Source organism: Buceros rhinoceros, unplaced genomic scaffold (assembly GCF_000710305.1).
Source record: "Buceros rhinoceros silvestris isolate BGI_N320 unplaced genomic scaffold, ASM71030v1 scaffold9622, whole genome shotgun sequence".
Lineage (NCBI taxonomy): Eukaryota > Metazoa > Chordata > Aves > Bucerotiformes > Bucerotidae > Buceros > Buceros rhinoceros.
The window spans coordinates 95,553-112,193 of record NW_010397142.1 but is presented as its reverse complement, the minus strand read 5'-3'; the positions used below and the strand labels follow the sequence as shown (position 1 = coordinate 112,193).

The 16,641-nt window shown below is 37.5% G+C and overlaps 1 protein-coding gene across 3 annotated transcripts in view; it reads right to left on the bottom strand.

Annotated features, from left to right (window-relative positions):
- Positions 1-6: 6 nt before the first annotated feature.
- The window catches only part of DLG1 (discs, large homolog 1 (Drosophila)), a 92,927-nt gene continuing 76,292 nt past the window's right edge, over positions 7-16,641 (bottom strand). For 2 of the 3 annotated variants that reach the window (XM_010146136.1, XM_010146137.1), the window contains 9 exons: positions 16,230-16,263; positions 13,804-13,845; positions 12,174-12,209; positions 10,625-10,675; positions 8,248-8,349; positions 7,833-8,005; positions 4,212-4,321; positions 3,773-3,864; positions 7-1,065 (listed from right to left, as the gene is read on the bottom strand). In XM_010146136.1, the coding sequence (XP_010144438.1) occupies positions 959-1,065; positions 3,773-3,864; positions 4,212-4,321; positions 7,833-8,005; positions 8,248-8,349; positions 10,625-10,675; positions 12,174-12,209; positions 13,804-13,845; positions 16,230-16,263 (747 nt within the window). In that variant the 3' untranslated portion in view covers positions 7-958. The remainder of the gene's footprint in view (positions 1,066-3,772; positions 3,865-4,211; positions 4,322-7,832; positions 8,006-8,247; positions 8,350-10,624; positions 10,676-12,173; positions 12,210-13,803; positions 13,846-16,229; positions 16,264-16,641) is intronic. The other variant, XM_010146138.1, reaches the window with a different exon arrangement.

Sequence of the window (16,641 nt, the reverse complement as noted above, 5' to 3'; positions counted from 1 at the left end):
TATTATAACAAAATAGGCAGTTACTGTGGGTAAAATATTCATTAAAATCTGACCCCTAAGAACACACATATTTTTAGGCTACGAATCATTCTCTCATTGCCCTAATGACCATCTCTGCAGCTGTTTTCTGTATTACTGCCAATGGAAATCTGGCATTCCTCTGAAAAATACAACGCTTCCTAGCACCTAAACATATTTTAGGCTCAAAAAGTGTGATGACCATTATCTATAAACAATTTCTGTAAGACACTATAAATAGTGTTTCATGAGGAAGATTAAAAACATTATACATCTTTGTCCCTAGCAATTTTATTGGCAAAAAGATGAAAAAATAGATTATAAGAATATCCATATGAAATTATGAAAATGAATATCCCTTGAGGAGTAGTAATGGGAGTTAATGAAAATGTTAACTCAGAATTTGAAAGGTTCTCTCTAACTGCCTGGAAAGAAAAAAAAAAAATTACTGTGAGAATAGAATTTAACTCAGAAAATAAAACCTGAAATTGATTGCCCTGACCAAACCATGCTATTAAAGTTAAGCGTGCAAAGTTATTCATGGTTTACAACTTCCTTGAATACAACTTTTCTTTCAATTGCTATGAAATTTTAAAAGAATGTCTATAAAGCTTTTTCGAAAAAATCTTTGAAAGTTACTTTCCCTTAAACATTAAGGAATTTTACCAAGCAATTCCCTCCCGCCCCCACCCAAACTAATAGCTGGTCAGGCCATTCCACTGTCGTGTTTGAAAAATGGCAAACCAACAACACACGATAATACAAATTATTTAAACTAAGAGAGACACCAAATGTAAAGCATTATGAGAACTGCAGAATGTGATGGTTAGGGTGTGAACCACGCTGGAAAGAACTAGAGGCAGGCTCCACTGGAAGGGCTTAAGAGTCGTCAGATGTAGTAGGTGATGTCAGTTAGAAAATGAAAAATAAAAATCTGTTTTCATAATTTTTCCTTTGCTGGAATCCAGATGTAAGGCCCAGACTGTTCCTCTATGATCTGTTTCACTTGATTGTAGATTTCTTCCAGTGTGTCTCCTTGGACAATAGCTGCAAAACATAACGTGTCAGTCAGCAACCATCCTTCCTACTCTGCACAGAAATCAAGCGTTCCGAGCCAATCTGAGTGGCAAGAGGATTTCAGATTGCTGAAGGAACAGACACCCACTGAGATTTCTGGTTTCGGTGCTGGAGAGAAGCACACTGTTGATGGTACTACAGGACACACAAAGCACCATCTCCCCCACTCAAGAGGCTGGGGGTTAGAAGCAGCTTTCACTTTACTACAAGTATACACACCCAACTGAGGAGGCTGTTTTTGCTTTTCCTAACCACATGTCAGAGTTTGCCTGAGTCAATTTGCATCTTCCAGTACTTCTTGGTCCAACACACGGCAAGACAGCACAGGGCTCTGTCCTCAGGCAGTCAGCCTGAGTCCGGCTTGGTGTAATGCAGACTGCTGAACTCCTCGGATGGCTCCTGACACTTCATACACGGCTGGCTGACCTTGGGATTCCTACCTGCTAGCACTACCTTTGCTTTTGACCAAAAAGAGGAGGAACTCACAGAGGTTGTTGCCCAGCCAAGAGATTCAAGTTTTATAGACAACAGCCTTCCTTATATAGTTAAAAGTGCGATCTCTATCCAGATGGCCTGAGTTAGATGTATCTTCTCCAAGGTTAAAACATAATCAGAAGTGAGCCAATATGGATGTGTTCTGACATATCAGAGTTAAGCACAGCCCGGTGAAAACGAGGACTGAAGTTTGAGCTGTTCTTACCACACTTCAGCCTGGAAAACAATCACCATGAGACAGCAACTTCTTTTTAATTAGAATCACCACCTCAGTGTTGATAAACCAAGACGAAGTTCAGCATGGGAGATAATTCTGGAGACGGGCCAGATCCACTTTTTTGTGCATTAACATATTAATGTTGCTTTCAAGCTTTGCTTTCATACAAATTACTTCATTTTTATTCCTACTCATCATTCCCATCTCTTAAATTCTTCCCATCTGCAGCCCATTGTGATAGTGCCTGTGGGAGAAGACTGTTCAATTGTTAGAGGTCAAGTATAATGTTCACAGCACAATAGCGCGTTAGTAAGATTTAGAAATGTCTTTGCAATGCAAATAATCCTAAGCTTCAGCATCTTACTTCTCTCCAGCTATGTTTAACCACACCTCTTCCAAAGCTCAATACCCTCAATCAGAAGAGGGATATGCTCTCCAGTGTGCAAAGTTTAAGCCTGTTTAAACTTAACTTGCTGATGAAACTGATTTCATTTACCCTAAGATGTGGTATTTTTTTAATGTATTAGGCAATGCTCACACATTCTCTTTTACCACCTGACTCATGGGTGGCAGTCTCCACATTTTTAGTAGTAAGTGGGATTTGTCATATCTTCAAGGATCTCAAACAGATTCAGAAAAGAGTTTCTGACCTGAACTGGATTACTGAGGACAGAAGTCTGACCATTGCTATCTTCCTTTGTCAACAAGCCACTTCTGAGAAGAAACACAGCCATGAGCACTAGAGCACTTAAAAAGGCCTATAGGTTTTTCAAATCTCTTGAACTATGTCCCTTAATTTTCTGGAAAAGTATCCTAATAACGCCTTGAGGTAGCCTGGGAGAATACCAGCCCCTAAGTAAATAATTAATTAATATCTATTAAAATAAACTCATTTGTTTCTTGAACAAACCTTACATACTTGCAAGTCATTTGGTAAGGAACTCTATAATGGGAAGAATTTGCGATATTTGTTGAAAGTCCTATAATTTCCTGGGTGCAAAGAGAGAGCTATGGGAAGAGTGCAAGAGCCAGATGCATTATTGGCACGAGGCAGCGGAGAAGGGAGGTACACAAAAAGGGATGGAGTCAAACTGTTCATTGTGTGGGTAGCACACAGTGTAGAGAACCAGGCAGCAGGAAAACTGGGGCAATGAGTCTACTGGTTCCTCTATCTTCCACCCATGTGAAGCCACCACCCTTTCCTGCCCTCCTGTCTCTGCCCAGATGGAGCAGCTGTGGCACACACAGCTCTGCCCGCATAAGATGTGGAAGAGTGAACTGGCAAAGGAGTCATATCACAGAAACGAGGTGAATGGGCCAGCAAACACTGACACACTGCGAAAGAAAACATAACAGAAAGGAAAGGAGTGAGTGTCTACCTACGACAGGAATAGGGAAGGCTCATTTCTGTCCTTGTGAAGATCCTGACTTGGTCAATCGCTGAATCTCCTCCTACTGCAAGGCACAGTGCAAACACTTCGCACAGTTTGAGTGCCTGCAGCCCATCCCTTGCTGTTACAGTTAGGTCCCTGGCATACACAAATTTCATTTGCTGAGTACGATAATACTGTAGAGCCCAATTTCCAGAGGCTTAATTAATTACCATCATTCTTTACTACTTAATTTACACAAAAAAGGAAATAAATAATTTTCTACAAGGACCTTTGCAGGGCAATCTCAGCTCTGCAAATAAAAATATTTAAGTGTAAAATGTATCAACAAAGGAAACATCTGCATTACGGTACCTAGGAAAATGGTAGAAAGCCTCAGTTTTTAAATCCTAAATTAAGCTCCCAGTCAATTTTTGTATGTATTGAATTAATTGATCAAACTGAAAAAACAAAACAATCACAGATTAGCTGGAAAACAAAGTTCAGCCTTATCTCAACGGTGAAGCAATTCCTGTTTTACAACAAGCAGTAAAATTTCAACCCTGGCAAGGGGACAGTTGCTAGCAAAACTCACCTGTGAAGTGTTCAGTAAATTCCTGCTCCAGTTTCATGGCTCTCTCAAATGTCTTCCTGGCCTGCTCTTCCGTTAAGCGTTTATTCATTTCCCTGAAATTGAAAACATTATACACTTAACAACTACTATCACATACTTGGGGGTCTTTTGACATATGGTTTTAATTGTCTGAGTATTAACTCTAATAGGAGGCAGTCTCCTAAACACCACACTTAAGCAAAGGCTGTAGTAAGGATGAGCTGTTCTGACACTGTTGCACAGAATTTAGTACAATGACATTCCTTCTCAACTACTTTGATTGGAATTGGAAATCTTGTCTAAAAGTCCCTAGAAATTAAACAGTGTTTAAAATGCAAATATTACAATGGTCTTCACACAACTTGCAGTTGACTTTTCAAACACAATGACAAACAATTCAGCCTGAGGTACTTTTACTCACATGATATTTTCCACTGTTTTGGGTTTAATAAAGATGGAGATTGGGTACAGCTGGGCAATCTGCAGCCTTTTGATCGCATTACCAGAAACATCAAGAATGCAATGTTTACCCTAGAAAGTGAGAGAGAAGGGAAAACGGCACTAAGCAAAGTTTAAGTCACAGGTATGCACAGCACAGTAATTTAGAAGAGAAAATGTGTCTCCACTGAGCGTTTACATCAATGATACTGTGATTTCACCACTTTGGCACAAGGTCCTACAAGGGTCCTGTTGGGATCGTAAATCATTTGAGATGCTCCTGGCCTTTCTTCCTTCCTTTCTCCACCAGAGGTTGCAGCCCATCATCAATGCAAAATCATCCAGTGGAACAGCTGTATTTCAACTACACCACCAAAATGTTCCTTACCCCCTTCCCCCCCAATTATTAGCATTATTAGGATGCTAATAATTCAAGCATCCTTTAGGGAGGTGACCGTGTCACAGATGCACTTCAGAGCGGGGACAGATGACTTAACTGGCACACCCGAAGGAGTAACCACCCCTGATAGCAGGGAAATATGCCATCATCAGAATCATTAGACGGCACTCTCCTGCCCTCCTCCTGGTACAATACTGTAGAATACCAAGTTTGAGATGCAATTTATTTGGACTAATTATTTTTTCACCTCTTGAGAAACAAACATGACTTAACCGTTCCTTGGGCAGTTGAAAGACAGTGTGGCAGGGCTGCTTTCCCCACCACCTCTATTCTCCCACTATAAGCAATTTTCCAGCTCTCTGGGATATCTCATCACAAAGGCTCCTCCTGTTCCTCAGTTCCTCTCATCTCTGATACGCTCATTTCAACCTCACATGTTTTTCTTTCTTTCTTTCCTGAGTAGCATAGGAGTAATCTGGCATTTTAGAAAGCAATGGGGAGAAGAACAGAAAACCACTGTCAGGTGACTAAATAAGAAAGCTTTTTCTTTAGCAGAAGACCAATGTGAATGGCAGAATTCTGAGCCAGGATACACCATAAACCCAAAGGTTACTGACACCATACAACACACTTTCTGAACTCCCGGGAGTTCAATCCTGCATAGCATCTTGAAGAGCAAGGAAGTGACTGCAGTCTGAAATGACTGACATGTTTCTACTTCCTGGCAGAAAAGATCGCTAGGATCAATTACATTTGACCTCTTGTGCATAACAAAACCACATAATTTTATTTCAGGAATTCTCTAAGAGGCTAGAAGTGTTCTTCCCACACGAACCGTGCATATTTGCTTGCTTTCAATCTGATGATAGATGTTTCCCAGATCCAATCCATGCATCTGCATGGTGATTGGTATAATTTAAGAAAGGCGTTTGTATGTTTGAGCAGAGGTTTTACTACACATGCTGACCTATCCACATCTTTCAAATGGTTTCTCTTTAAATGGGGCATGTGCTCTGGAAAGTGGGAATTAAGAGCATTGCCTGGTCCATTTTCCTTTCTGAGATAAGAGACTTAGAATCTGCTGTGTATGGCCCCACAACTTATGCCAGGAGCCAAAGGATTTTGGGCAAAGGGTGGAGGACTAGATGGCTGCTGTGCTGGACCTTATGGAACATAACTGATAGTTTATTCCAAATCAGTAATGAACATGCATTAACAGTGGCCTCAGGCAAAGAGATCTGCAAGCTGCTAGTGATTCCAAAGAAAACGGGACATGATAATTCCTTTCCAGGTGAAGATTTGGAAGACAAGGAAAAGAAACGCAAGTACTTCATGATATAAGTATCACATTTTCATTCAGGGAAGCTATTTTGCTCTTTGCACAGTGCATTATAACAATAATTTTCAGATTTTTTAGTTCCTTAACTTGTACTGCATCTGATTGAGAAACACAGGACAGCACCGCTGTTCAGTAACTGAACAACAACACCAAAAAGCACCTTTAGCTGTGTCCAGTACAGCTACGGAAATGAGAGAGATAGGGATCAGCTGGAAGCATGGGCAAATGAACACAATTTACAGCTAATGCAAGAATAATGCTTCTGGTACTTTAGTAGCAGCCACTTCTGTTCTGTCTTCCCCTAAATTCATCATAGAAAACTTGGAAATTGTCTTTTGCATCCCAGGAACAAGAGCCACTGAAAAGACTCCTCTCTTAAGCGAGATGGAGGGGAGTACAAAGAGGGAGTAGTCCCAGATCAACCAGTCTGCAGCCCTGTCATGATTTTGAAGGACAGGCCATTGTCTCCCAGAAAAATATTATTACTGGTATGGAAAAATTGCTGCATCTACCCTAAGTCCCATGTTGCCTGTGCAAGAGGTTTAATAGCATGGGGACATTCGTTCTTTATGGAAAAAGATTCACGAACATTCCATACCTTACTAGCCCCCATCAGATGGGCAAAAGAGCACAGCCAATTTCAAGTCTAGGATGGAACTGAAGGATTTCATCTGTGCTACCAGGTGAAGCAACTGCTGGAAGATTTATAATGTTTAAGCTGTTCAATAAATAGCTTCATAATTTAACCTACGATAGGTTTGTTCAGCCTCCCATATACAAAGTACTGTTCATTTACTGTAACAATTTGGTAATTAATTCTACTTTCTTTACTTTTCTCGCTATATACCACAGGGCCAGGTTCTATTCTGTTGGGTGAGAAAAATCAGCTGAAGAGAACTTCCATGACATGAACCACACAATCTCACCATGTTCACCGTGGCTTCGATTCCAGCACGTTGAATTGCTGGAAATAACAATACTCGGCTATTTGCCCAGAACAGTCTATGCCGTTTTCCAGGGGACTAACTACACTCCCGTGTCACATGGCTTAACCACACTTACCCTCTGAATGTCCAGACTGAAAGCATTCACACCTGTGAGTTCCCACCCAGAAAAGAGCTGTTTCTTCTCTCAGACAGATCAGATAACATTGTCTACTGTAAATACACCGTATTTGTAAGCAGTAGAACAACACCCATCAGCCTAATGTGGAACACTTGAAAAGAATTTTCACCAAAAAATTTTCTTTAAAATAAGCATCTTTTAAGAAAGAAGCTTCTTCCCATTCTTTTTCAGAGAGCTCACATAAACTTCGGTTTGAATTTAGAAATACTCAGTTTTTGCAATAAATAGTTAATGAAAATCTATTCAGGATAAAACCAACAAGATCAGTCTTCAAAATGTAGTGGTAGTTACGTAAAAAAAAAGTTTCTAAAACTGAGTTTGTTTACTCTTTTCCCTTTGTCAGCTAAATCTGCGAGGGCCACAAAGAATAACATTTTTTACAAGTTTTCTTCTGCACAGGTGACTATCAAATGGATCATGGTATTAATAAAATCCACCACAGTTAATGGTGAGCTAGGCTAATGAGCCTGTCATTCCAATTCTTTCTTCTCTCTTCTCTTTTTACAGAGGACACAAACTATGGTTGCTTTTCCTCTCCTAATTTAGTCATGATACTTTCCTTATTCCAAAGTTTCATTGTTTCCCAAAATGCATTTATGACAATGTGCTTTGTTTCTGGTTTTGACCAAGGCCTTTGAAGTCGGAGGGTTCCTAATGGCTTCTTGCCATTCTTCTCTTTTCCCCTGTCAGCACAGTCAGATAACCACCTCAGTAAATGAAAGTAACTGGCACTGCTTTACCTTTTCTGCTACTTCTCGCACTGATTGGACACTTGTTCCATAAAGATGATTATTGTACTGGCCAGCTTCAATGAATTTGTGATCCTGAATATCCTTCTCCATTTGCTCTCGAGAAGTGACAAAATGGTAATCACGTCCATCCACCTCATAATCTCGTTTTGGTCTAGTAGTATCTTTAAATATAAACCAGTAATTTTTAAAGCAAAACAGAGTTATTTTCCCCCCCTACAATATCCAAAAATAGTTTCCCATTTATACTTCAAAATTTTCACAAGCAAAGAGATGACTGACAATTAAGACAGGTCTACAAAGTTTAGACAATATATTATCTTTAACTCAACATATAGAGAATGTCTAATAAGAAAATTAACAGAAAAAATAACTTAGAATTACTTTCATATTTGCTGAGACTTACGTGGAACACATGAGCCAAATTTGTCTGGAAATTCTGAGATCAGATCATCATTTATTCTGTCTTTCATGGGTCCCAAAACAATCACAGGTCGAGTGTAACTGACTATTAAACATAAAGGAATAATGTCAGTTACATTTCAGTATGATTGCTAACTTTCATGGTTCAGCAAAATAAGCTTTATCACGTGGTAATAAAACCTAAAAGAATATGGACTCCTAAAGAGAAGAAAAACATGTTGAAGAATGTAAATCAATTCATACTGTAGTCACAGTGAGATGCTAGATTTGGACTCTCAAATCACTATCCTGGGTGACCGAAGAAATCTTAAATGATGAAGTCTCTGGGAAAAAAAATAAACTTTCACAAAGTAATATCATTCTAATACAAAAAGCAAAAGGGGGAAGTTTGGAAATCTTTTCACTTCAAAGGGGTGAAATATCTAAGCAGTAGCAGAGTTAATGAAATTCTAGTTCTGTGTTGGGAGAAGCTGCTGCTGCTTTTCCCCTATGACCACAATTAAATATTTACATATGAAAAAACTCAACTATATACAGCTTCTGTAACTACTAAAACTCTCATAAAATGAAGCATCTTCTACAAGCAGCTTAATTTTTTATGAAGTTACAAAGGGCCCTTGGTTGGAAATCAAACTTCAGAAGAAAACACCTGGTTATACTGCAAGAACGACAAAGACAATAAAGCCAAAGTATCTTGGCATTACCGTATAATTTCAGCTGTTTAGATTTTAGTTTAAGGTTCAATCTGTCTTTACTGCACAAGTAAGTCCAGATTAAATAAAATCTGACCTATAAAATGTCTTTTAATTTGACTTTCAGAACTATTTCCTTTCCACGGTATTAATATATTCATAAAAGGAGTGTCTTGGATCCAGTTAATGTCAACCTATTAATTTCATAACAAACACCTTTGCTTAAAGACAAAGGGTGGCCCACCAGTGTCTCAAGTCCATGCACCTTTAAATCCATTTTAGTCATTACGGCTCTTTATTCCTCTGGGCTTCTTGGAAAAAAAAAAATTACTGTGGAAGTGAGTTAGTGGAGAACTACAGGTAATGTGTGAAGGGAATGTGTTACTGCTTCTAAGCAAAAGAACAAGATGCTGGTTCTTTGATGGCTTTCCCCATGCACTATCTTAGACTCGTAAAGGGAATTACAGTCATGTATTTAAATGCCAAAATATTTGGCTCTCAAATATTTGCTTTTATAATATGGCAGTTAAATCATCAGCTTGTGCGAAGACTCGTTCACATCTTTTCTCTTCAACCTCAACAGGAGTTCACTTGGTATTCCTATCTTTCTCACTGAACCATCAAGCTATCAGCACGAGGGAAGATAATGCCAGCTGAAAAGATGGGTCTTGTTTTGTGAGACCCTCTGGTGTGCACACTTTTTACTACTTCTGGAAGCTTACTGATGAAATGCAGCCCATATGCCATGATTAACAGGTCAAGACTGGAAAGTCTATACAGGCCTGTGTTCCACAACACTATTAAAAGCAACTGGGCCGTGCCACTCACTGTGTGAGCCCAAAATGAAATCTCAGACACTCAGAATTCATGTAAATATACGATGCAATTTACTTATACTGCCACCTTATTTGACAGGTAATAGATATCAAGTATTCCCAAAGGACATCCCTTTTACAGAGTAATTCAGCAATAGATGAGCTATCTATGAGAAAATGTACATCAACTGTTAGCACTTGTGGTGGTGAACAGGAACACTAAAAATTCTATATTATACACAGTGAAGCAAGATCAGGACTACGGTGAAAAGGAAATTAAAACATCCCATCAGAAATCATTGAAAAGCGTTTTATTTTAAATGCAAGTATAAGAAAATATCTGCTATCATTTTCCATTTTATTATAATTTTTTTTTCCTGGGGGGGCGAAATCACTTGGCAATTGCTAACCAAATTAGCCATATAAGAAGCCCATACAGAAATGGGAGACTGCCATGATTTAGAAACACTTAAATTAAAGCTTACTAAAACAGACAAATAATCTATTGACATATTTTTTGCTGTGACAGAAAAAAGGAACTGCAGCAGCGAGAACGCTAAAGCACTGTGAAACAGAAGAAAACTGTAATTTCTGAGAATCACACTGATGAAACTGTTAAACACTCCATATCTTCCTTGCACAAAGTAAGCCATACGTAGTAAGTTATGTTACACCTTTGGATTTTTCATTAAATCGTCTAGCAATTGCATATAATAATTTATGCCTTATTCAGCTGAATAATGGTAACAAGTTCAAACTGTGAAGAAGTTTATCATGGTGTTCAGTTCAAAAAGGCACATAAAGCATTCTGATAAATCACATCGTATTTATTTTACAACTGAGATCTACAAACCTTCTTGTTGATTGACTGGTTCATATGACAAGACATATTCCTCCTGGCCGCCTAAAATGTAAATGCAAAGACAAATCTATGTATTTTTTTCTAAACCAGCATATTTAAATTGAGTCATTCAATGAACTGTAACACCACAGACATTCCTCAGTAATATGCATTACAATGATACTGATGAAGGACATTTTTCAAGAGCGATGAATTATAAAAAAATCACAAGGATAAGCCAAACACAAATTTTTAAAGCATAAGACACAGAGTATAAATAATCTCCTGGTTTATGTTAGCATGTCAAACTGACATCAAGCACAAGAAGAATTTTAAAGCGTTACTGAAATGCTCTTACACACGTTTCCCTGAGTGAAATGCATGCATGCTGTCATTCACTGCTAGAGGCAATGCCACCTTCACCACCAACATTCTCTGTACTGGAGCCAGCATTGACAACAACATTTTCCTGTATTTACAGAGGGCTGACAACTGTGTGTGTATTTTCCATTAACTTCACCATTTATATAAACATCTGCAACCACTCTAATTGTAGAAAAAAAAAGGATTGTATATACTAAATAATTATTCTTTTATTAATGAATTTTAAAATTTGAGGCTGGAAACAAAGAATGCTTTGTGTTGGTCTCAGCTCCACAAAGCTCATCAGCAGTGAATGAAATTAAAATAACTGAATTTTGACCTTTGACAGCTGCAGGGGTTTTTTAGTGAAAGCACCTGAAATATACCTCAGTTGCTGTCTCTCTAAAAGACTATTGCTAGTCTAACAAGTATCTCTGAGTGAGATTTCTTGCAATGAAATCACTAAAAATTATAACAGCAGAGAATTTATAATTCTGAAGACACAAGCTCAGTTGTATGACATTACTAAGAACTCTGAATAAAATACAATCCTTCAATAACTTGTGTAATTTTGGAACATTCTTTCGAGTTCATAAGCCATACTTAAAACAGGCAAAGGAACATACCAACATTATACCACACTGTAGAGAAACAGATGGCAGATGAAGAATTTTTTAAATTCATATATTGCTTCTATATAATCTATTCTTTATTTCATAACAAATACCATTGACCTTTTAAATCTAAAATTCACAATTTCACTAAGAGAAATTATTTCTCCTATTTACAATAATTTTGATTTCAAACTGTACTACAGCAATACATGAATGAACATTTTAATTTTGTAAGTTATTGCAAGTGAGGAATACCTTAAGACAGACATGAAAACATGCAACCTGTATATTTTAATATACCAAGAAGTTATTCATGCAAATGGATTTTAGAAGGACAGTATATACTTTCAGAACCTCTTTTAGGCTAGGGAAAGGAATCACCAGCTATCAACTCATCTATGAAAGATCCAGCTCACATGTAATTAGATACTTCTTTGGAGAAGTCACATTGCTGTAACCTCAAAAATCAGTTAAGCAAACTAATGAAGAGGTAACAAGTAAAAAGCATCCCCTGATTGAGGGCAAAAAGTATATATTGTCACTGCTTTTCAATATGTTGGAAAATGAGTATTAATAGAATGAACCTTTTGAACAACCGTACTCATCTGTAATCAAGATAACTTTCATATTAGACAGCAATGAGAAGAAATTAAAAAAAATATTTTAATAAAAAGTGCTTGGAATTACACATTAAGATAAGCAAATCCATGACATTCGTAATAAAATCAGACCTTCTCAAGTAACAGTGGAGTAAAAAAACCTAACTAGTAGTACCAATGATGTAAGTAAAGCAAGCTCTGAAAAAAACTTTGGGGGGGGTGGAATTGAACATGGAGCAAGGGGGAGCAGGGAGAGAAGTAAGCAGCAAATTCACGACGAAACAGTTGTGGTTAGGTAGTTTTAATGGTGTGGCATTAAAAAAGGTTAAAATTTAAGTTGGTCAAAGGCAACTTCCATACGTGCTCAGTTTTGTGTTATCAGTGAACATGAATGTCTGCCCCAATTGGTTTCTTTTCAATTCCAGTCTACGACACTGAGCATTTTATACACATGTATAAATTCTCTCCTTAAGCATAATCAACTGGAAGAAAAAATGTGGATCATCACCTCTGATAAGATCTAAAGCTTCCAAACAAATATACCTGTTAAGGAACCACCTTCCCTATTGTCCTAGAATAAACTGTACTTGTTTCTGAAGTGCCCATGATATGGTTAGCAGGGAGCCAGGAGCTGATCAGTGAGCCGCTCACTCTCACACTGCATGACTTTCAGCCTTCCTTCTTTTCATATTCCTCTTCAAACCCTCAACTTTTTCATCTTCCTCCTCTGCTCTGTCCTGGGTTCTAGGTCTGGACTGTGCACCTTACAGAGGAATTGTTCACTGGAAATGAGCAATGGGATTGAAATTCTGGCTCTAGCTTACATCTTTAAGCACTGTAGAGCAGCATCACGCAGCCTATGACCTGCTGTGAACATGTAGTACTGCTGTAGCTTGGGTAATAGTGAATAGTGTTGTAGCTTGGGCTAGTAAAAAAGTTAACTTGGTCTCAGCCTAGTATTTACAACATATGATGTCTTCAGAGAGAGAACATGAATACGTGCCTAGCATGCTAATTTATCGTAACTGACTCCAGAACTGAATGTGTCTCATATGCTTTGAAGACAATTCATACTCAGCACTTACACTTGACAAAATAGATAAATGAAAGCTGAAAGCATGGGTAAATACATGTTCTTATCTTCACTTTCATTAGAAGTATATATATATTAAATACGAGTTATCAGTTGTGAAAAACTGAGGGTAATTATTGCACTATTTAACAGATTACATAGTTTAGTTATGCTTCCAGTACTAAGCTCAACTACATATAATTACATTTGTCAGCATTAAATTTACATTTAGGTTTTGGTAGGTCAAGCTAGCTTGCATAATTAAAAAAATAGGCATAGATTAAAATTAAGCTGAACTAAGAAAATCATAGATCGTAATAAAAATACCCATAGGTGGTTTGCCATGACTCTTTCTAGTCTGTTTTTTAAAAACAAAGACACAGCACAATATGCAGTATTCGCCAGACACATAAACATGGATTTCACCTGAAGGTGACTGGGAAGTTCGATAACATGTAAATACCCAGAAAGACAGACAAACAAGACCAAAGAAAGAGCTACTAAACAAAGGATCCAAATAAACAAAGAACTTAAAACACTTACGGTAACTACTTTCACTATCGCTGGCATTAGAGGTTACATGCTCTGAAATTGCAACACAATGGAAAAAAACATAAGGAACATACACTAATGGCATGAGTCCAAAAGAAAGCAAATTGACACAAACTAATCCAGATGAAAGACATTACTGATATCAAAATGCTGAAATCAATACATACTGCATATAAAAGTTTTAAGGTACGTCTCATAGCTCTCAGGATCAAGCTTAGTTTTATACGAAAGGAATTGATGTTAATAAAAAGAAAAACATTACACAGCACATCAACATAAGATTACCAAACGTACATTAATTCATAGTCCATCTGCAACCCTGCAATTTTTAGGTTTTCACTTCAAGACGAATTTCGTTGTGCAAAAACTACGGGATTATGCATTTCAACTTTTATGCAGGCAATTTATTGAGTATATTAAGAGTCTTGCAGCAGAAAATATTTCCTGCAATATAGTCCAGTATAGTGTAGCATGTTCAATAACAGACACTTTCTATGGTATACTAAATAGTTTACTTAAGTGCAATATGGAATTAAGATTTTTTTCCCCAGTAATGCTTTAGTTTTCAACAGCTCCTGACTTTTATTTTAGACTATTTATACTAATTTCCAGCCTCCTACATAGTAATAAAAATATTTCAGTAGCTAGAAGTTGTTTATATTTACTTTTTAATGCTATGTAATTGTGTTAAATGTTTATGATAACAATAAATGCAATGGAAAAATTTTGGTATCCATGTATTCTGTTACCTGAAAATTCTACAAATCTGGTGAACAAATATGAACTTGGATATTGCTAAACTTTATTGTGAAAATTGTCACACCACCCAATGAGTGCCTACTTGTAACAAAACACACTAACATTCACAGGCTAAAACTGTACAAAGCAGCTTGTGTTTGACCTAGACAAATGTGAAATGATGTACCTAACTGTGTGCATATGTTGTCATGCGGAGCCTTTATAATACATCAAATCCACTGTGGCTCCTCCCCCACAAGACTGAAGAGAAGGAAGCAAGGGGACTCTAGAGATAAGAATAGAGTAATGAAGCAAGTATGCTTCTAGTGATCAATAAACATTAAAAAAGTTGGTCACCATATGTAAACTCATTAACCTTTAAAATGTTTTTTGATAAAATGAACTAATATCTTTAAACCGCAAATCTCTGGCTAGACTGAACTGATTTCATTTCTGTGCAGGAAACACAGACAAATGCTTCCTAATGCTTGCAAGTACCAGCAAATGCCATTTCATTTTCTTGTCCTGGAAAAAGAATGTCCACATAGGCATGGAAGAGACAAATAATGATTTTTTAAAAGCCTTGTGGCAGAACATGGGAGGGAGCGCTGAGAATACCAGTGGTGCGAGTCTGACAACGGGCATAATTGGTGGAGATGTAGTCAGCAAGAACAGCGGTCTTGCAGAGCCTAAGCACCATAGCTTGTGTTCAGTGTAATAAAGTAGTTTCAGGAAGTCTGACCGTTCTGACAAACAGGCCAGAAGCCATTCGATTTTGTAACAGAACCACCTAGTGACAGTTCTGTCACAGTTAAACTAGGTATAATCATACAGCCATGAAGGCTGCTTATGATCTTCTCTTTACCACACAAGGCCGTAAAGGTTGCTAAGGTCTTCTGCCCTAGACCAAGAAGTTCCTTGAATGGAAAGTTAATGTTATAACTACTACTATTACTATTAATTTTTATTTCATGACTGAGGCCAAGTATAGAAGTACACCACCTCTTACATGTGATTTCAGGAACGCTGTTCAGTTACGGCATTCTTCTCTGGGAAGAGATGTTATTTTTAACGACCTTTAGTCACCTATCTTTAGTGACTCATTTTGTTACGCCGTGTGTTTACTAAGTGTGGTGAAAGCAAGATCTTTATTTTTCATTTTAGTACAGTGGTGGCATCACAAGAGTTCAAATAATTCAGACAGAAAAACTCCCATGGCATTTGCTATGCAAAGTTTTTTGTTTAAATAGCAGTAAACATCAGTCACCTGGAGAGAGGATTGAAAACCGTAACTAGTTAAAAATATTATGGCAATGGTTGTACTATTACTGCAAAAAATCATAGGTTATTTTTAAAGAAACAAACACAAGGACGGGATAAAAACAACATAAAAAAACCAATCACCGGATTTAATAACACAGTACTACTGAAGACAAACAAGTAAGTGCTGATAAACTTCTGAACAACAACAAAAAAAATCTAATGTGATAGTCACATGAACTTAAAAGTAACAAACTCCTGAAAGCAAAAACCCCCAGAACACTATAAACTAGAAAACATTTTTAGTCAACCTCCTTATGCCAGTAGAGCATCAGTCTCAAAGAGATCTGTTAAAAAGAAAAAAATAGTAATTTTTCAGATGGAGGTTAAAATAACTTGGGAGTATTTTGATCACTTACTCAGGCCTTTTGATCCCATGTCGTCAGGGACCTCCTGCAGAGTAGTCCCCAGAGGGCAAGCAATAAAAAGACAATCACAAAGAAAATAATTGTCAGTAATATATAAAATTGGCGCTACGACAGGAGACAGTTCCCAGAACATCACAGGGGAAGATAGATTTATATTATAGGATTTGACCTGACTGGCACACGAAGTGCAATCAGTGATGAAAATGGCAGAGAATGCAGCTTGCAGTTGACCTGGTCTGAATTAGCAAACTTATGCAACTGCTTTTTGAGAAGACACTTTATTTTTCGTGCTAGTGATGATGAAAATCAACTACCTTTCTTCATTTGGAAGACCAATTTAGAATGAATGACAATGAAGAAAGCAGTTTAAAAGGATTGAATTGAGAAACTGGTAAGCTCCATT